Source organism: Sphaeramia orbicularis, chromosome 3 (genome assembly GCF_902148855.1).
Source record: "Sphaeramia orbicularis chromosome 3, fSphaOr1.1, whole genome shotgun sequence".
In the NCBI taxonomy this organism is placed as follows: Eukaryota; Metazoa; Chordata; class Actinopteri; order Kurtiformes; family Apogonidae; genus Sphaeramia; species Sphaeramia orbicularis.
Window position 1 is genome coordinate 3,876,404 of NC_043959.1, and position 21,767 is coordinate 3,898,170.

At 38.4% G+C, this 21,767-nt stretch overlaps 1 protein-coding gene across 4 annotated transcripts in view; it reads right to left on the reverse strand.

Moving 5' to 3' along the window:
* Positions 1 to 21,767, reverse strand: part of tspan4a (tetraspanin 4a) — a 329,835-nt gene that overhangs the window by 221,909 nt on the left and 86,159 nt on the right. For 2 of the 4 annotated variants that reach the window (XM_030128550.1, XM_030128558.1), the window contains exon 2: positions 10,098 to 10,177. In XM_030128550.1, the coding sequence (XP_029984410.1) occupies positions 10,098 to 10,160 (63 nt within the window). In that variant the 5' untranslated portion in view covers positions 10,161 to 10,177. Of the gene's footprint in view, positions 1 to 10,097; positions 11,816 to 21,767 lie in introns of those variants that run through there. The other 2 variants (XM_030128543.1, XM_030128534.1) reach the window with 2 other exon arrangements.

Sequence of the window (21,767 nt, forward strand, 5' to 3'; positions counted from 1 at the left end):
GTTTTCTGTAGGCTCTTCTCATTCTTCCTAATCCTGAGATGCTTTCATGATGGAAAATAATTTTTTCCACTGATAGGATTAAAGAAAATTTACAGCTCAGCTGCTTGAGCGGCAACGTTTGATATGTAGTGCACTGCAGATGATTTTTATTGTGTTGTAGTGAATTACTGCAGTGAAACCACCATATCAACAGCTTTGTTAAAGGAATCAGGAGTGTGAAGGAGTGTAAATTGTCTCAATTATTTCCTGTTAAGCATTGTTGAATTTTCAGTTCTGATTGGTCAATAATTATTAAAATACAGAATATATAGGCAATTTTTGACACAAGAACAGTCTCTCCAAAAACCTGCCGTTTCAGATGTTTTCATGTATTATGTGTTTTTACTATTACATGACTTTGGTGAATTCTAATCCTTATGATGTTATTTCTGTCCAAGGCCTAGTTCAGACCAAAGATATCCAAAGAGGCAAAGGAGTTTTAGAGCACTGCAGGTAAAAGTTAAATCCCTGTGAACTAGACCATCTCATCTGAAATCAGCTGATGGTGTCACTGGTGATTCAGTTTGTCAAATCACCAGAGATCAGCTTTAGAGCCTGTGTTTTTTCTGTGTTTATGGGCTGTGTTTCAACTGTTACCAAAATCCGCAGCATTACTATCGGCCATTTTCCCTGATAAATCCTGTCTCAATAGTCTGTGTTTTCTCTCCCTGTTAGAGGATACCAACTCCTCTAAACAACAGAGCAGCTCATGGAGTCACTTCACAGCTTCAACAAACGGTAGAAATGAAGCAAAAAAAGTCATACATAATTACTGTCCTCATTCATATTTTCAGACACTCTAATTATATCCTCCTGCAAAGAATCCACTTAGGCCAGAACTACATAGTGTACAAAGAGTTGTTGCAACTGAAATGATGTCGTCTCCTTTCGGTTCATTGGTCTGAAGTTGGCAGGTTTTCAGACAGTTGCAGACCATAGTGTTGCAAGCAGTTGCACTTATCAAAAGTGGGCTTAAAGAGACTGTTTCAATGCTACAAACATTTCTTTTTTTTTTTTTTTTTTTGAGCATTCTTTTTATTGAACATTTTCAAAATTATACAGTCCAGCACAGATCCAAAATATGTCCACAGCAATGATCTCAAAAGTCCGTATTAAATGTCTTTCAGGTAGTTGCAGTCTCAGTTCCCAGATATTCCAACACTTTTCCAAACTCTGCTGTAAAGATGTCCTTCTGATCGTTAATATAAAATCTTAGTCTTTCCAGAGAAATATATTCTGATATCAAAGACTTCCACAGATGTATTGAAGGAGGTTCTTCTCCAACCCATTTGGTCACAACAGCCTTTCAGCCCAACATAAACAAACACTGAACAGTATACGTATGTGTTCTCAATGATTCAGGGATACATCCAAATAGACACAATAATGGACCTGGTGCTTAACGACCACACTAACCTCAACTGATACGGTGTGCCAAAACTGTTGAATCTTTTCACATTCCCAGAGGCAGTGAAGTCTTGTCTGCTACAATCATTTCTAACCGTAGAATTAAAGGGTGTATTCACACCTGGAAAGTCCTTTGGTCTGCAGATCAAATGCTGACTTTATTTTTTTCATTTGGGTTGGATCGCATTCTCATTGCACTTTTTGCTAGTGGACCAAAATTTGTAAATAGAACCACGCATGTAACAAACTGTGCTGGCATTAGACAGAAAAGTCAGGGGCGGGGTGAATCAGAGAAGGCCAGTGTTGATGAAAGCAAACATGGAGGTCCTATGTGCCATAATCGTTTTCGGAATATGTATTCTATTTATACAGACACGAATTTATGAAAATAATGTAAACTGTCAAGAACAGCTCATTCAGAGCCAATTTCGTAATAAGGGCAACTGACCTAATGTCAATGAGACATTCAGTCTCCTCATTGCTCCACATCAGTCCACGGCTCATGGCTGCTAATATTAGCTCTGACTACCCGTGCAGCTCGGCTACTTCCAGCGGCTACGGTGGCTCATCAAGCACAAAAAGGGGCATGGTTCCTTGGTTTGTTTTGGCTCGAGCCTGGTTATACTCATACCAGAAGTGAACCAGCCCAGAGTGTCTTTGGAAGAGGACCATCCACTTGTTTGATTCTAATCAGAGTTAGCATGTTTGTATTCACACCTAAAAAAAAGTCGGTACTGGGAAACCAACTCTGGTCTGTTTTAAACGGTCTGAATACACCCTAACAGTACACTTTATTCAGAGCAAGCAAGCAGACAGTGTGAAGTAATATTATATTTATGAATTTGTTGTTAGCTTTATTTAGTCTGTGTGAGTGTTTATGTCTCAGGCTTTTGTTTACTCTGTTTATACTTATAAGATGTATGGTGTTGTTCAGTAAAGAAAAATAGGACCAATGGGCCTGTATCTCACTGGCATGTTCCATCAACAATCAAAAACAAGTTGAATTTGCGAAGTTGCCAGGTTGTGCCACTGTTAGAGTCCTGTGGTCTTGATGCAGGAGATCAATCTCCCAATAGAAGGGGGTGGTGCTTTCACTGGAGGATAACTCAAGAAATTATACACATTATTACATACAGTTGTCCCTCACTATAATGCGGCTCACCTTTTGCGGCCTCGCTGTTTCGCGGATTTTTTTTAGTGCAATTTTGCATACTTTTTTGTACAGCATATGAACTCACATTGTGTTCTGCGTCCTGATTGGCTAAGGGACCGTAGACCATTGTCAATCAATCTCCTCCATGCCGTTTCTCCTGTACAGTACAGAATGCGTTCGGCTTGCCAAATTTTCATAAATGTTTGATCGCCAGCAGTGTGACTCTGAAGTGCTGTATGTTTGCAAGTTTTCTCCCTGACAAAACCCACAATGTCGACAAAACGTTCTGCACTGACAAAGGCACCTGCGGTCGCACCCAAAAGGCAGAGGAAGATGCTAACCATCGCACAAAAAGTTGGACTTCTGGACATGCTGAAGGAAGGTAGAAGTTACGCAGCTGTATAATACTGAACTCATTTTTTAAAATCTATAAAGGTTTGAACTTTGAGAGTGTTTAAACAAGAGAGAACTGTGAGAAAATGTTAATGCCTGTCTGAGAAAAGTGTATAAAGTGTGTGGTGAGGGCTTTTACAGCCTTAAAACATATCTAATAATTGTAAAAAATAAGGCTGACTACTTTGTGGATTTCGCCTATTGCGGGTTATTTTTAGAACGTAACCCCCGCGATAAACGAGGGACCACTGTATATGACTTCCTATCAGTGCTCAATAGTAATTATATTGATATCTCTAACTATGTCCATGTTATGAGTTATCAAAATATGGCCCATTATAAGTTAAGGCAAAATTTTCAATAATTCAAAAATAAAAATTTCTCAGAACTGTGAAGAAACTTTGTAAACATTCTCCCAATATATAACGTTTAAAATGACCAGTAGTTTCATCAGAGACGATGCTTGAAGATGACGAAGACGACAACAGACACAGTGCTTTCACAATAGCTCATGGCCTATCAGCCGGCTAAAAGGACCCCCACGTACAAAAAAAAAGAGAACGCAACATAACATTCTTAAGAGTATAAATAAGAAATAGAAGTGTATAAATGGAGTGAAGGTCTATATCAATGTCCTTATGTATAAGGTATAGAGATAGATGTGTAGGATTTTAAGACCCATTTGGAAACTGCAAACTAAAAGATGCAACATGTCAGTTTGTTCTGGAGTAATACAACCTTTGCAACCCCTATTAATGTACGCAGTAGCACAGTAACAAAATAGCTGAACTCAAGACAATGAACCCTGAAATGAATCTGAATTCACATCACTTCCCTGGGCTTCTCATACAGAAGCAGAAAAAAACAGAAGCGTGGTACATTGATCTAAACACTAAGGTTCACATCCACAAAGAACTGTTCCACTTCAATGATCTATTCATAAAACAGTGTGCATCGATCATATGTTGATGCAAACGTGCCAGTAGGTTGCCCTTGTTTCAAGTGTTTTCAACTTTTCTCCACAATTGAGCACAGAACCTGGTTTATAATGAAAACTGCAGAGAACCAAAACCCTCAAATTATGTTTCTTTAATTAAATACACACACAGCTCTACACAACCGCTAACAAAATTTCTTGTTTTTTGTTTCTCTTGCTTCTCTAGTGCTTCACATCAATACAAAATCTGCTGGTCTGAAATGAGTTCAATTTTTGCCTGAATCTCAAAGGAACTGAAACTTTATTGCATTATTATGCATTATTTTAATACTATTTGAGTCTCTCAAACTTGAACATTTGGTGAAAAAGAGAGAAACAGAGAGAAGAAATGAATAAGGAGTGAGTGTGCACACTGTAAACACCAACATTCTGCAGATGTTAATTGCCCCCTCTGAAATGCATGTGGCAATTAACGCTGGTCTTTTGTGATTTAGACGCCTGTTCCAAAGGGTCTTATTTGCATAGAAAGGGGCCTATTTACGCCAAATGTATGAAGGTTCCCTAATTTACAACCATGCAAATGCAACATACGCACCATGACGCAATTTGTTTAGTGCCACAGTTAACAGTGAAAAGCACACTTTGCAGGTGCACTTTGAATTACATGCTGTAATTTTGTCTCATTTGCACCGATTTAACAGCTGCAAAAGGTGGGGTAGGAGTTAGGTGGTTAGGCATCCACGAAAATCATACGGGCGTTTCATCCACACGGAACTGCATTTTGGGAGTGTTTTCAAAATGAAAAAGAAAAAGAATGTCTCCATGTGGACATGGTTAAGAATTTAACCCTCATACCCTCCTCAAATTCACTCCCTTCTGGACACCTCTGTGGCTAAAATGTACATACACTAAAAACTGCCATATCACCTATCTATCTATCTGTCTGTCTGTCTGTCTGTCTATCTATCTATATATTAAACAATTTAAGCCCTGCTGAAAATTACCAAACATACAATCATTTTCAGAATATTAACTCTTTAAATCCCTGTTTAATTATTTAAATACTGACATTTATCTTCTGAACCCACTTTATCCCCACCAGGGTCGCGGGGGTGCTGCAGCCTATCCCAGCTACCTATGGGCGAACCATACATAACCACACATTCTCATCACCATCACCATTTTATTTTGAAGACAAGTAGTGATATTTGACATTTTTACTGTATTCCACTAGATTCAGCCATTTTCTGCATTGTAGGCTGATGCATGAAATTCTTACTTTCTTGAGTTATTCTGAGTTTTGAGCCATATGAGTGGCAGGTATTTGTTTATGTTTGTGTGATTTTTTTTTTTTTTAAATAATCTGATTCAGAATGTGTCTGGAGGGTTCAGAATGCATCACTAGAGTATAACAGTATAATTAAAAGACACTGGATTTTAAAAATATACGTACAACACAGTCAAAATGATCACCAAGTTAAAAGAAAAAGTTGATAAAATGTATAGATTTTCCCAAAGAGAGTGTAAGGGTTAAATGGGTAATATATGCTCTATATGTGATTCAATATTATGATTAGATCCTAATAATAAAATGTTGCATTGCTTCATCTATTAGTGCAGAACCAGAGAACAGCAAGCTCATCTGTTTTGAGTCTTTTTTAAGATTTCTAAACATGAGAAGTAGTTAATGTACAGCTATTTTAAGTGGCATTCACTGAGGTGAGTTCCTATTAACAGTACAGCTGGAGTTCTTTGTAAAAACTATTGCATTGTTTCTACTTAAAAAAAAAATATAAAAAAAATATATTACAAGTTTTTAAAACCCCATTTCAATGTGCAGTTGCATCATAACACTGTTAAACATGTCACAACAAAGAGATACCTGTTTCAGACATTTACTGAATTAGGAAAAATTGCCAATGTGAATTTAGCATTGTATCGCTGAAAGTTCCTTCAATTTATTTAAAAGCTAAAGTATTATATTTAAAACATTGTATATATATTCTCTATAAAACATGTGTCCTTGAGAGAGAGAGAGAGAGAGAGACAGAGAGAGAGCAAGACAGAGAGAGAGAGAGAGAGAGAGAGAGAGAGAGACAGCCAGAGGGAGAGAGAGAGACAGACGGAGAGAGAGACAGACAGAAAGAGAGAGAAATAGACAGCCAGAGAGAGAGAGAGAGAGAGAGAGAGAGAGAGAAATAGACAGCCAGAGTGAGAGAGAGAGAGACAGACAGAGAGAGAGAGAAATAGACTGCCAGAGAGAGAGAGAGAGACAGAGAGAGAGAGACAGCTAGAGAGAGAGAGACAGAGAGACAGAGAAATAGACGGCCAGAGAGAGAGAGAGAGACAGAAAGAGACAGCCAGAGAGAGAGAGAGAGAGAGCAGGATGGAGAGAGAGAGAGAGAGAGACAGCCAGAGAGAGACAGAGCAACAGAGAGTGAGACAGAGACAGAGAGAGAGAGACAGACAGAAAGAGAGAGAAATAGACAGCCAGAGAGAGAGAGAGAGACAGAGAGAGAGAGACAGCCAGAGAGATAGAGACAGAGAAACAGAGAGAAAGAGAAATAGACGGCCAGAGAGAGAGAGAGAGAGAGAGAGAGCTAGACAGCCAGAGAGGGAGAGAGCGACACAGAGCGACACAGAGGCAGCCAGAGAGAGAGACAGCCAACGAGAGAGAGAGAGAGACAGCCAGAGAGAGAGACAGTAAGACACAGAGAGAGAGAGAGAGAGAGAGAGAGAGAGAGAGAGAGAGACAGCCAGAGAGAGTCAGAGAGAAACAGACAGAGAGAGTGACAGACAAAGAGAGAAAGACAGAGAGAGAGAGAGAGAGGGAGAGTGAAAAGTGCTGTGATTTTATTTTCCTCAGTCTGACGTTCCGAACTGTTCTACGACAAAAATGTGGAGCATACAAGTGTTCGCACACCCTCAGCTTCCAGGTATGTCGGTCTGTGCACGGCAGAGGTGACTGCTTTGAGACAGCAAGGGAAGCTGAACTTCCCTAACATTTAAATGAATGCGCAGAATTGCACTGTTGAATGTACAATAAAGATACGAATTACATTTACATTAAAATTGTGCAAGCAGGCACTTAATTTTAAAATAGTTCTGGATTTGTCTTATGCTAGCATGAGCATAAGCTAGGCCTGGTGGCGCTCAAAAACCACAGTGGCAGAAAACAAACAACTTGTACCTTGGATATCCCAACAAAATCATGGTAATTTAGGTAAAATCAAACTTTAAATAATGAAAATCCTTACTTGAGTTAAAGTGTCATGTGCAAGTCTGCTCAATGATGATCCGGTTTTTCCTCCATGTGCATCTTACATGTGGTTGCAGGAGAATGAACAAGATGGCAGACCTCTTGTGGGCTACTATGAAATCTATTTTATTGTGACATTTTATCAAATTAGTTCACTGATGAAAAATATTACATTTTTAATTACCGAAAACTAAAATAAGAAAGAAAATCAAATTTGATTAATTTACTTGGGGAAAAAACTCTTTAAAATTTTAAGTTATATGAACAAATGTGTGACAGTAGCTTTGGGGAGAACACCTTTACTCTGAGGTGTCAGTTCTCATTGGCTGTTTGACTAAGCTATCCAATTTAAAATCTATTAAAGTTACATAAAAGGTGAGCTGTCATTACTCTGAACACTGTGGTCATGCTCTAAACTGTAACATTGTCCTTTTAAGCATTGTGTGTGTGTATGATCTTTAGTGGCATCTAGTCATAAAGTTACAGCCTCATCCTTCACTATGCTAAAAACGCTAAAAACGTTAAGGCCCCCATCAGCCAATGTTTGGTTTGTTTGGTTTTTGTTACGGGAATAGCAACTCAAACACAGTAGGAAATAGATCTTAATGTCAGATGTCACCTGGCAGCAAAGGATGGTGGGTATTCTGCAGATAACATTTGGTTCAGTATGGCTCATGGCTCCTACTACTCACACATCACCACTTACCAGTCGTTCCTGCCTCTGATGCTGACTAATATTTTGATTGTCTTCCATCTAATGTCTTGTCTTTACCTTCTGTCTTTTATGTCATTTTCATCTTGTGTTTTTCACGTCGTTTTTGTCTTGTTAACACTCTTCCTCTATCTAAATTAGAAAAACTCATTCACAGATCGTATCAGATTATTGCTCGATATTTTACCCTGACAACTGGTGATCCAATAAAAACAGCTCTCTGAATCATTTTGGGTCCTGGCCCTCAGTTTGGGAAAGCCAGCCATATAAAAAACTGTAATATTAAATCTTCATCGTACTCAGACGCACGTGAAAATCTAGTAATCACTGTGCAATATGTCCTATACCCAGCCAAGTGACTACTCAAATAACAACAGCAAAAAAACAACAACATAAAGGTTAAATAACAATAAAATAAAAACTCAATACTGAGGCTAGTCATTAGATGAGGCCAAGAAAACCCCGCAATTCTCACTTTTAGGGCTCATAAATCCCATATATTCCCCCATATATTTTTAAAACACATTTAGGGGTTCAGTACATGACATAAATTGCAGTTTGTGTTGGAGTCTCAGCTGTAGAGGAGCAGAAGACAGACTGAAGAACTTGAGGGTGAGCAAAAGGATTTTGATGGACAAAACAAACCAGGACACAGGTTGTTACCGTTACCATTATTAGTTTGGTAAAGAAGTTACCAAATGTCAACAAGTTGAAATCTCATGTAAAAACAAGCAAATCAAGGTTCAAGGTTCATTTGTCCAGGGTTGAGGAGGGCACTGCTGCAGACAATAAGAACATTCTGGACAATAAAAATCATGAAAACCTAATAAGAACAATGTGGCAAATTACATGGAGAGTAAAACATGTAAGAAAGTAAAAAAACCACATCAAAGAACAGATTAAAAAAATCAAAGTGCAAAAACTACTAGCATTTTTTTTTTTTTTAAATAAGGCGGTGCAAAATCAAGCATACAAGCCTTCATAATTAAGCGCCAGGTACTGAATGCTACTAGAATTTTTATGTTTGCTCAATTATGAATCCATAACTGTAAATCTCTGTATTTTGAATGACATATACAAAACCTGTGTTCAGGTGAGCCTAAGGACATGCACCTGTAGAAGCTTGTAAATGACTCCTTAAATGATGATACTGCCATCAGTGTCTTCAGTGTGTTTTAAGACGCGCTATATATTTTCCAGTTTTCTTACCTGTAGGATTATAACATAATTGGCTGCTCAAGAGATGCCTAAAACCTGGTCAAGTGGTCATTATTTATCCTCAACGCCAACACACGCCAACACACACCTACACACACACATTGCGCTAATAACAAATACCATGACCCCTCTTTGACAGTGGGTTATGGCTGCCAGAAGATGTTGAGGTGAAGAGGTCACTCATTCCCCGAGGAGCATTACATCTTGGCAGCTAAATTGCATTTCAGCGTTCAAGGCCTCATCTCATTCCGTGACCAGACAGAACGCACGTATTTGACAAATCAAAGTAATCCTAGCAAGGTAACCACAGACAACAGCATCACTTAATAACTCTGGCAGCAACTGCAGCAAAAAAAGAAGAAGGAAAAAAAACAGTGGTAAAACAAAGATTGAGGTTTGAAAGCCAGGGAATCCTAATAGGTTTTACAACGGGAATTATAGATATCTGCTGTGGGGTGATCGGACACACACAGTCAGACACAAATAGAAGCTCAAACGTCCCCAAAGCAAACAGATCTGATTAGCCAGATACAGCAGATTGACAGCAGATGCTTGAAAGGCTTGAGGAGTGACGCTGATATACAAGGAGGAGGGGGAAGCAGAAGTAGGTGAAGTATTACAGCACAATGGTATCACTGTGATTAACTAGTGTACACACAATACAAGCTCTAAATATGCCAAGGCTTAACACGGCAAACAAAGCAGTGTACACCCACACTTAAAGTACTGTATAGGGAACAGAAAAAGCTTGGCTCACCCACACAGTGGGCTTTGTACACATGATCGAAATGCATGATCTGTCTCTTTCTCACCACCAACCCCCCAACCCAACAACCCTACCCCTCTCATATCACTCCATAAGAAGTGTTAGCCTGGAACAAGATAACACATATGAGAGTAACAGAATCAGGAAAGCAAGACACATCTTTCTCAAAAGCAAAGACACATCCACAAAGATAGAAAAAGGTTCAAGACTCACCCAAAAGAGGAGATTGAAGAAGACCATTCCATATCGCAGGGCCATCATGCAACCTTCGGCCATCCTGCAGCGACGCAGTTCTAGGAGGAATATGAAGGACAGGTCCAGGTAAAACACCACATACTTCTTCCCTTGTGCGTAGCGCCCCTTGGACGTCTGTGGCCCCTTTGTGGTGTGGAAGCCAAATGCGAACGGTGGCCTCTTATACTCAAACTCCCCACTGAAGCGGTGAAACCCAGAAGTGAACGGCGGCGTGTCGGGTTTACTGTCCAAAGAGGGACTGCGCCGATACGGGGTCTCATCTGTGCTTGAGCGCCTCATTATGGAGCCAAATGTGTCTCTGGTAAGAGTTCTTAATAGTCTGTGTTTCAAAGTCCACTGCGAGGGACCACAAGTTATTCCACTGAGGGTTGAGCGTTAACGTGTCAACCTCTCCTGAGTTGATCTCAAAAGTAATTACGACCCCTTATCAAAGCGTGGATTTCATTACACTCAAGCGTGATCACACCTGATCTGCACTAAGCCGTGGAAGATAATGTGCTGCCTTTCACTTGATTTGACTTCCTCTTTTTAATCCTATAGTGTCATAAAATTCAGTAGGAGACTTTGCATAATCCTGTTGCAACACCTGTGTAATTCTGTGTATTTAGGACATAATTCTAACACACATGTACACATCTGCACACCCCTGTATTCCTCTCTCTAATCTGTCAAACACAGGTGTCATGCTACCAGAGATAAACTGGTTTGCAGTTTCATCTCGTAACGACCAGAGGGCTCTGACTCGACCTCTCCAGCTGCTTTGGGTCGACAAAGTGATCCGGAAACGTCCTACCTGGTCTCATGAGAAACTCCTGTGCAGGTGTTTTCAGCCGGGACGTAATAACACCCTCGCTTCAGCCAATCGGCTTCTTTTTTTTAACGCAGTAACAGATAACACTTCCACTGTGATTGAAGTGCTGCGCTGTGGTTTAAGTCGTGTGTGAGTGCTCGGCGGTGTCCATGTGGTTGCTGATGTGCTTTTGCTGACATGCAGGGAAAAAAAAGAAAATGAGATGAAAGGGATGGGTGGTGTTATGGATGTGAAAGGAAGAATAGAGAGGAACTGAGGCGTGAAAAGATGAAGTGTGAGTGGATCATTCTTTGGCTTCTTGAATTATTGGTTTCTCAAATTTTCTCTCCTTCTTCTACTGCCCTAACTTGTCCCTTCGTCTCTGAAAAGTGTCTAGGGTTTATTCTCTTTGCCTCCACAGCCCCATCCTTCACACATCTAGCAATTCACCCTGTTCAGCTCTCCCTCTGTGCCCCTCTATTGCTCTGGCCCCCCCTCCTGTGCTGACGGCGGTTAATTAATTTCCAGATTGTCATCAGTGAAGCAAAGTAAGCGGTGTCCCCTCTTCTCGCCTTTCCCTCCTGCGCTTTCTCTCCTCTTCTCTACATGGGCAAAGAAATGAAGGTGTCCAGCTGGGTCATGGCCAAGCAGAAAGAGGCAGGAAGAGTAGAGAGAAGACAGTTTCCTCAGAGAAGCAAAAGAAAGACTGCAGTGTTTGAGCGGTCGTCCAGCCTCGCTGCCTCCAGCTCCCTCCCGCTTTCTCTTCACAAGCTCCGGTTCTGTGTCTCTCTCTCTCTCTCTCTCTCTGTCCCCCCTCCTCCTCTGTTCGTTCCTGCCTGCGATGCTCTCTTCTGCCTTCTGCACGCACAAACTCAAACGCCCAATCTCTCCTCTGTAACTGTCCCCAAAACCTAGCAGCGCGAAAGCTAGGGGCAGTCATTCATATTCTGGCCACACCTTTACTAGGGAATGCAACCAATCACTGCCTCCCAGCCCCGTCCACCCTCATGCACACGCCAATCATGCCCCAGCATCTACCAGATAGTGCTCAAGTGCAGACACACACCATGTATCTGCACACACAGAGATGCGCACAAAAACTAGCGTGCATGCATCGTCTCCTCTCGGCTTCTGATCTCATTGCACATGCAGAGGTTGTTCTTGTTCACAGCTCAGGCTGCAGCTCTCTCTACACGGCTGGATTCAGTCATGTTCCTCTCAATCTTTGTCCCTCTGGACCTGGACTAGGGTCATACTGTATCTGTATATCTGCACTCAGCACAGATTTTCAAACAGCAACAACTTACCTAAAGTGTGTCGCTGTGTAATCGTACTGCAAAGTGCACCGAGCATCTGCATGCTTTCCTCAACCTGGTAGCCATCTGGGTCAGTGCGAAGTGCAGAGCCCACAGGGACATTTCAACGCTGCACAGGTACAGACTTACTCACGACTGCATCAAGTATTTAATGGATATCTGGTGTGTCTTCTTTTACATATTTCTATTAGACCACAGAGGTGAAAAAGGTGAAATGAATGTGACTAAGCATGAGTATACACTGTGTGGATAATATCGTCAGACGTGGCCAAAAAAAACAGTGGTCCTATGTTGCATCATGAGGGAGTCATGTGACCAAAGACCTCTGTAACAAGAATCTGTCTAAATTCTGAACTTAGTTTGAGCATCTCACACCGGAACTGCTACTATGATGTCCATCCACTAAACAAGTGAATTCAGCAGGAAATGACGCACTGATCAGTATATTCTTTATGTATTCATGTATTGTAGCTAAAAATAGCAACTTCAAACTTTCTTTGCAAAATTGACATCCCAAGTTACAGCCTCTTTTCCCAAGCCACAACCAGGCCAAAAAACCTCTGCTGTAACATCTCAATTGACATTTCTTCATTGTTTACCTCTAGCTACAGCAGCGCACATAAACAACAAGCGCTGAAGATGTCTTATTCTTGCACAATGAGTTCTGTTGTAACACCAGAGATTCCATAGCTGTGTACATGTCGTACCCAAATTAGATCCAAGGAGACAGGTAAACATAACAGCTGCACAATGTAGCTGCCATAAGCTTATAAGACCGCTGAAATCTCAAAGTCTGTCGGCGCCTTTAGGCTATGTTCAGACTGCAAGTAAATGAGATTTGTTTCTCATATCAGAACGTTTGTCCAGAGGCGCAATTTGGGAACAAGCAAGGCAGGCATTTGCTTAGGGTCTGAGGATGACGGTTTAACTCGGTAAACCATACAGTATTTAATTATCCTATAAATTTGTACTTTGCATGATGTCATATTTTATGTTAAAGACTGGGTCTTTTTTAATTTTTCAGATTTTTTTTTTTTTAAGTTGACACGATTAATTAACTTGAATCCATTAAAAAGAATTATTCATTTACTTAATATTGCTGCCACTAAACATTGGTTCCACTGTTGTGTTTCACATGGACACTTACTTATATATATACTTTTACTTTTATACTTCAGGTAGTTGTTGTTTCAGCTGGTTCCGGAATAAAGGACAAGTTGTCATTTTCAGACATGTCTGTTTTATTTTTTTTACTTTTTTTTTTGCCTATTCAAATAATTTTTTAATCGAATGAAATTGAAGAAAATACTTGATAGCTGCAAGCTGTAGTTTTTTATTCCCTAGTCAGGTTTTGAAATTTTGACTAGCAACAACATTTCATTGATGTTTGGTGTCAATATGATGTGGATGAACAGGGGTTGGAGAGCTCCCTTGTGAATTTTTGGTCTCTGGCCCCAACAGAATCTAGAATTGGTAGTGCTTTTGAGAAAGACTGTTCACACTGTAATTTGCAAGTGATCAGATCCGATTTGTGTGTCCATACATCACCAACCCATATGCATGGGTTACTGTGGTAACAGTGTAAGTATCAGTATCTACAAAATGACGCCAGTGACACAGCTTCACAGCTTCGCCTGTACAGAGGCTTCTCACCAAAATACCCACAGACATGTTACTTTAGAGACTATAGAGTGTTGTTCTCCACTTCATTTTACTGTCTTTGCCTGTTTGTGATGCAAAAGACACTTTGAAATCCAATTTAAGCCACCAGACTGAGACATATCTGTAGAGATCCATCTGGAATCCATTTACAAAACCACCTCCAAATTTTTTTTGGATCTGATTTGCAAAGATCAAATTTCATTTTTTGTTTTCCAGATCTTCAAAAATGAATGTGGACAAAGTCTGGCTAAGACAAAGATTTGGGCTGGCACTCTGAACACGGCTCTTTGTGACTGACACAGTACTCACAGCCAGGTTTAGCATGAAACATTTTTATCATGGAGGGTTTTTTGAAAGACAGAAAAAACAGAAAAGACCTGAACTGAACAAATAATAATAATAAAAAGAAAACAAAAAAAAAAAAAAACAGGGAGAGGAGAAATACAATATTTAATTTCCTATCTGCAGTAATTCATATTATATGCACACAATGCTTGTCAGTGCATCAGACTTAATCTGCTCTTAACGCTTTTTTTTTTCATTATTAACTCTATAAACTAAAATGTGAAACTGTAAATAACACATTAAGTTTATTTAAAGGAGAGACTGGCATCCATTAAGGTCCTAAAAACTTTTTGACTTATGAAGTGAAGCGCAATACGCAGGAAACCTGAGTACATGCACCAAGTTCAGTAGGTCTGATAATAATATATGTATATGTTTGTACAAATAAAACAGAGAAAAGCATCTACGACACCTGAACAGGTGCTTTTAGTGGCCAATTCAGTGTTATTTACTATAATGTATAAGTTAAATGTAATATTATCCCCTAGTGTTTTAGCTCAAAAAAGATGGATTCATGATTTGGAGGAGAATTTGTCAAGAAAAATGTGATTATAATGATATAATAATGATAAAATAATTGTGATATAATTTCTTATATTGTGATCATTTTCCTTAGAGATTGGTGTCTGTGATTATCAATATATTATTTTTTATCTGTATAATTCTTATGCTTTGTTTACACTGTCAAAGAAAATAGTTTCACTCAGTTTTACTTATCTGTGTTTTGATGATGAACCATCATTTACATTTTAAATTTATGTCAAATTAAGTATATTATAAATATTATTAATAATGCCATCAGACATGGAACCCTCCAGCTGTGAGGCAGACATATGAACCACTACGTCACCATAGCCCCTTTTGCACTGGATTCAAAGGTACTGTTATCACCTCAAATGTATTCACCTGGGTAAAAGAATTCCTGGTAATTTTGTCTGCGTTTCCACTGTACCTCAATATTCCTGGAAATGAATTCAAATCAGGCTCAGCCATTTAGAGTCACGATTCTAAGTCCTGTTGTATTTTCTTTGAGCGTATCCAGCCAAGCCGCGCATATCCGTTTCACTTCTACAAGTGCATTGCAGTCATCTGTCTGTCCATCCAAAAAATAAATAAATAAAAGAAATTGCACAGTCTGGGGTTGTAGGAAAGTTTTTTTTTTTTTTTTTTCTCCCAGGATCATTTCAGTGGAAATACACCAAGTTTCTTTCCAAATTCTGGGAAATTTAAGATATAAATATATATAATAATACAAATATCCACCTGGTTTCTCCCATGTTAGCCTTTAATCCCTAATTGTTTAAATTTATTGAGATAATTATCAGTGAACATACATCCATTTTCATCATTACAACATTTTGGCCATAATCTGCCTGTCTTAGTTGTTTCCGTATTTAAAACATCTATTCTCATGTTTCATATGTACATTATATAACCATGTGTTCTCCATCATTATAAATCCTAATGATGGAGACTATAAAGAGTCATAATGGTGCTGCATCCTACATACAAGAAGTGTCAATTAAGCTACTAATAGACATAAACTGCTGTCATTTGCATGTATCTACATGCAGCAGAAAACTCATTATAAGTCTGTACATGCATTGTCATTAACTGACTGTGACAGCACAGTCAACCACTGATCGGCTCATTTTCATGAAAACTTAACATATCTACCAGACTCAAACCTACGTAGACTCACACACAGTGAGAGAGGGAGTAAGAGATAGATCCAAACATAGTAAATGCACAGTGGCGCCCCGGGGTTGGACACCGCTTTGATGTTTCCTCAGTATGTACAAACACAAAGGTTTGGCTGTAGCAAGGAAACACAATACACAACATGATGAAATCCATCACTGTTAAGATTGGGCTTCTATTATAGTTCTGTAAAAATGACTCTTATGGGGGAATAGGATGTAAACTGACAGCCATGCTCTATCAAATACACAAAGTGTGCTGCGTCGTTTTCTGGTCTCCGTGCAGTTATAAAAGGGTAGGAGGCTGGATCGCTCTCCCTTGTTTAAAGCTAGAATATGCGTCTCTCCTGAATATCTTGACTAAATGACAAAACAGCCTACAAGGATAACTGCACTGCGCACAGAGCAGCAGTATGAGCATATGAAATGAGAATGGCTTTCCACAGGACTGGCAAATTATTTAGAGCTGTTTGCTTGGTAGAATCTTTAGCTTATGCAACCACCAAATTCACTCCGGTTCACACTTTTAACAGTGTTATTTTATTTTAAGGAAGTTATTCTCAGATTTGACGTGACTGTTTTAAGGTAAAGTGTTTTCTTTCTGGACAGGCTTAGGAAGTTAAGCATCAAGGTTAACGTATTCCACTTATTTATCTTCATGATGGAGCTGTTATACTGAGGCAGCATCTAGGTCACTTATCTCAAAATCATTCATCATGTTGTAAAGAGGTAAACAGTTTCCTCCTGATTTAATTTGCTCAACATAACAAATCATGTTCTGTTGGACATTAACTTTATTTTTAAACACCCCACACCCAAAGATCACTTTAGAATGGGACTGCTTTAAATCTTAAGATATATATATTCAGCGGGAAAAAGTATTTATATTTAAACATGAAAGTACAAATAGTACACTGTGAAAATACTCCACAGTGCATTCAAATCTCTACTGCTCAAAGTCTAATTAGTTATTATGCAGTATTTTAATACAATTCTAAATCTACAAAAGTTGAAATGCAAAATATAAAATAAATAAAAACAGAATGCAATGATTTACAAATCTCAGAAAACCACATTTTATGAGCAATAGAGCAGTGTTAACATCTCAAATGTATGCACTGAGATCATGACAGAAACTGGATCATGTTCACACATGGCGTCTTATTTACATGACAGAGCTTTACTGTACATTTGTGGATGGGATGGCAAACTGTGTTCACAGACAATGATCTCTGGAAGTGTCTGGAAGATCCCCATTACAGAAAAAAACCTGGTTTTAATGCAGTGCTGCCTGAGGACCTAAAGATCAGGGTTATCCTATATGGACTTTGAGCCTTGTCCTTTTATGCACAGATATCTTGTAATTCTCCAAATGTTTTTGCTTATAATATGTAGTGTAGGTGTGTATAGTAAAGTAGATGAAAGAGATTTTCAAAGTCTTTGCAAATTTACATCAAATTTTTTCCAGTGTACTGAAGTTGTTCCATTTGCACATCTTTGCTTCTGACCAACTGACTTGCTGCAAATTTACCTTATTAGTTGTGAAATATTCCTCCAGTTCTTTATTTTTAGTACCACTTATTTTTCCAGCCTTTTGATGACCCTATCTCCGCTTTCTGGAGACATGCTGCTGTGGTCAAATTCCAAGTTACTTAATTTTTTCTTACTATGGTATATTTTCTCATTTGTGACATTTAATGTGTTTTCTATGTTCTTTTGTGACTAAAACATGGGTTGATGAGATCTGCAACTCATTGCATTCAGTTTTTTTATTTACATTTAGTTTTGTGGAATTGGTGATGTATTATATATGACATTTCGATTAATTCTACTGCTGCATCCATATGCTGCATTTACTGCTGTATGTCTTTAAGGATGAGCTCATTAAAACTTGAGCTCAGAACAGAACGGGCCTGTTTTCAGCTTTGTGTCACTGCATTTTCAGTCTAATCCATGAGGGTCTTTAAAGAGTTATTTAGCTTAAAGGAAACACATTGTGGAAAAAATAAGGCTTTATTTCTGTTCCTATTATAAAAACAGGTCTGGGGGCTTTAAAAATACAATTAAAGAGGGAAGGCACTTATTCCATAGAGGAACAGAGAGGGCCCATTTTCAGATAACAAGCTGTTTTGGATTTCTGTGTATTTCTTATGTCACAACTGTTAAACATCACTTTCAGTCAGTCCGCCAGAAACACCTGAACCAACCTGACACCTCGGCATCAAATATCAGAGTGCCTATATGATGGTATCAATAGCACCGACAGGAAATGGGCAAGAGCAACACTAGGTCATTTAGACTCAAAGGAACAGAAGATGAAACAGCCCCTCTTGAACAGAACGTGTTAAGTGCAAAAGGAGGTCACACTAAATACTATCACTCTGATTTATAGAAGCTGTTGAATCAAACCTGATTCTTTTTAGCCATTTTTGTTCATTTTCTTTAATATTTTGTTCGTATGTGTTTCATTTTGGTGATTATTTTGTTAATTTTGTTGAATATTCTGCGAATTTTTACTAATTTTGTTGATTGTTTTGTTCATTTTTAATTGAATTTCTTGATTATTTTGTTCATTTTAGGGTTTATTTCTGTTTTAATATGTGCATTATTTTACTGACTTTTCATAAATGTATTACCAGTATAAAACCTCAGTAAGTGAATGCCATAAATCTCACATTGTTTGAACAAAAGGGTTAAGTGCAAAGGGAGGTCACACTAAATATGACCACTTTGGTTTATAGAAGCTGTTTTTCCCTTAAACTTGAGTCTTTCCTGCTGTTTATGCTTCACATACATCCAATTTGGATCTAAATACAGAGACTGACAAATGCATATGTGTGGACATTAGGACTTTATAAAACCTTTTATTATAACTTTACTAAAAAGGCCTAGAACTTTTGCACAGTACTGTACACCAGTGCAATAGACCAGTGGTTCTCAGCTGAGTACCCAAAAAATAAATACTGTGTACAAATACTCGCATTAATTCCTATTATTTTTAATGACTATTCCACTGTAAAATTGTGTTGAATAATGCACTTGAAACACAGCTTGACCAACTAACAGACACACAAAAGCAACTCATTCACTTAGCAATGTATACAAACATGTGACTGATTGTGTTTTGAAAATACCATCTCTTAAAATGTCTTTTGTAATGTTATTTTCATTTTGATGCATCATTTTTGGCACATCTGCAGTTCGCATGGCTGTAGTGAGGTTGACATTTACAAAACAAATGATTACCAAGGTTATAATAGTTTTGGATTTTTAATTATAGTTTAGTTTTAATTAGTTTTGACTTTTTTTTCTCTTATTCAGTTAGTTTTAATTAGTTTTTAGAGCAGGTTTGTTAGTTTTTATTAGTTATCGTTTTTTTCTGAATCCTTAGTTTTAGTTTAGTTTAGTTTAGTTTTAGTATTAGTTTTAGTTATTTCATATATTTTATCTTCCTCATCATCCTATTCAAAGAAATTAGTGAGGCGTGGATATGGGTTACCCTGGACACTTTATTTGGGGGTCGGGTTAGGGCGGCTCATGGACTGAGCAGAGACACAATGTACCGTACAATGTATAAATTCCCTATAGCAGGTTGAGGGGGGGTGCAATCCCTACACAACGTCACTGACGTGAAACAATGCGAAGATGTGCAAAGCATGAGAGGAGATGCACAAAGCAGCCAGCAGTTAAAGCAGATAGAAACATATATAAACCAGCTAACCAGCAGTTAAAGCAGATAGAAACATATATAAACCAGCTAACCAGCAGTTAAAGCAGATAGAAACATATATAAACCAGCTAACCAGCAGTTAAAGCAGATAGGAACCTATTATAAACCAGCTAACCAGCAGTTAAACCAGATAGAAACATATATAACCAGCTAACCAGCAGTTAAAGCAGATAGGAACATATTATAAACCAGCTAACCAGCAGTTAAAGCAGATAGGAACCTATTATAAACCAGCTAACCAGCAGTTAAAGCAGATAGGAACATATTATAAACCAGCTAACCAGCAGTTAAAGCAGATAGGAACATATTATAAACCAGCTAACCAGCAGTTAAAGCAGATAGGAACATATATAAACCACTTATAAACATATATAACCCAGTTCCTCATCAGTAAACCACACCTTAGCAGATCTCTCATCTCTTAATCATCTCCAGTTCCATTATTAGCTAACTTTGCTTCAGTTCAGTTCAGCTAGCTGTAGCTAGTAACATCAAACATTTTTTTAACATTCTAACAGGTTCCATACCTCTGTAATTGGATTAGTTTTCCTCCTCCTCTTTTCTCCTCTTCTAAACTGTGCAGTTCAGGCCTTGGAAGGTCTTTTCATGGTGATAAACTCTCCAGTTTTAACCTGGATGCTAGTTCAACACTGACTCTGTCCTTTAGCTCTGCTCTGTCTCTGTCACTCACGCGCACACACACGGTACGCCAAAAAAAAAAAAAAAAAAAAAAACCTGACCCATGTATCACTACAGTAAACCCCAGACAGGACTGTGCTGCTTTATCCCAGCTTTAGTCTGTATGTTCCAGGTAGAGTGGGGACCAGAAGACGACTGGAAACCACCAGTGAGCAGACATGACAGACTGTGAAGTGTTGTATGGTGTCACCAGCTCAAACTGCTGGAGCGAAATAAATTAATTTCATATCAATCCGACATTGACAAAGACGAAAACGAAGGGAATTGTATCCATAATTTTTATACGTTTTAGTTAGTTTTGTAAGCTCACGATACAGTTTCAGTTAGTTATCGTTTTTTTCTTTTAATTAGAGTTTTTATTAATTTCAGTTAACGAAAATGTTTTTTCAATTTTAGTTTTCGTCATTTCGTTCGTTTTCGTTAACGATAATAACCTTGATGATTACATATGCTGTTGTTGTGTATTTTACAAACTACACAAAGTCTGGTAAAAGCAAAATTAGACCAAAGACAAGAAAAGCACTCGGAGAGCGCAGACCTCCGCCAAGGCCGATCAGTGGGCCCCCCCCACCCCCCACCTCTGATCGCCAAAATTTAATCATTTCTTCCTTGTGCCAGTATCAACATTTCCTGAACATTTCATGAAAATCTGTCCATAACTTTTTGAGTTATCTTGCTAACAAATAAACAAACACGCACACAAAGCAAAGCGATAACAATACCTCCTGGCGGAGGTAATAACCTGTTGGAAGCAAACCATTTCTCATCCCATTGCGTTTTCTATTACCACATTAAAAAAAAAAAAAAAAAAAAAAAAAGGGAAAATCCTTTTAATATCACAAAAATTATTTTACATTTTGGAGAGGTGAAAAAGTCTTAAATCAATAAAAGGTGAATAAGTGAAAAAGAGATCAATTTAATGAATAATTGCAAGTAATGTTGAACATGGATGCACACTGCAATGACATGTTATGTATGAAGATAAAGAGCAGGAGAAACAGATGCTGGAGAAGTTTGTGGAAAGGTAGAAATGATGTTAAATGATCCAGAGCAGTGGTTTGATTCAGTTTGATTTTGGGTGTGAGCTGTCAGCCAGATTAAAGTTTTTGCAAAAATACTTACTTAAAATATGTCTTTCAGCTCCTCCATTAACAGCTCAGACAGTGTCAGATAGCTCTTACTATTCACATATCAGTAGAGGATTAAACTGAGCATAAATACACTTTTTTTGGATGATTTTCTGAAAGTTCTATTATACGCATAACATGTATGTGATAACCTGCCACCACTTAGAACTAGGAAGTTGCATTGAATCATCACTTTGAATCAAATTTTCAGTTCAACATTTATCCAGTTTTTATTAAAGTCAACCATGATTCATTTTGA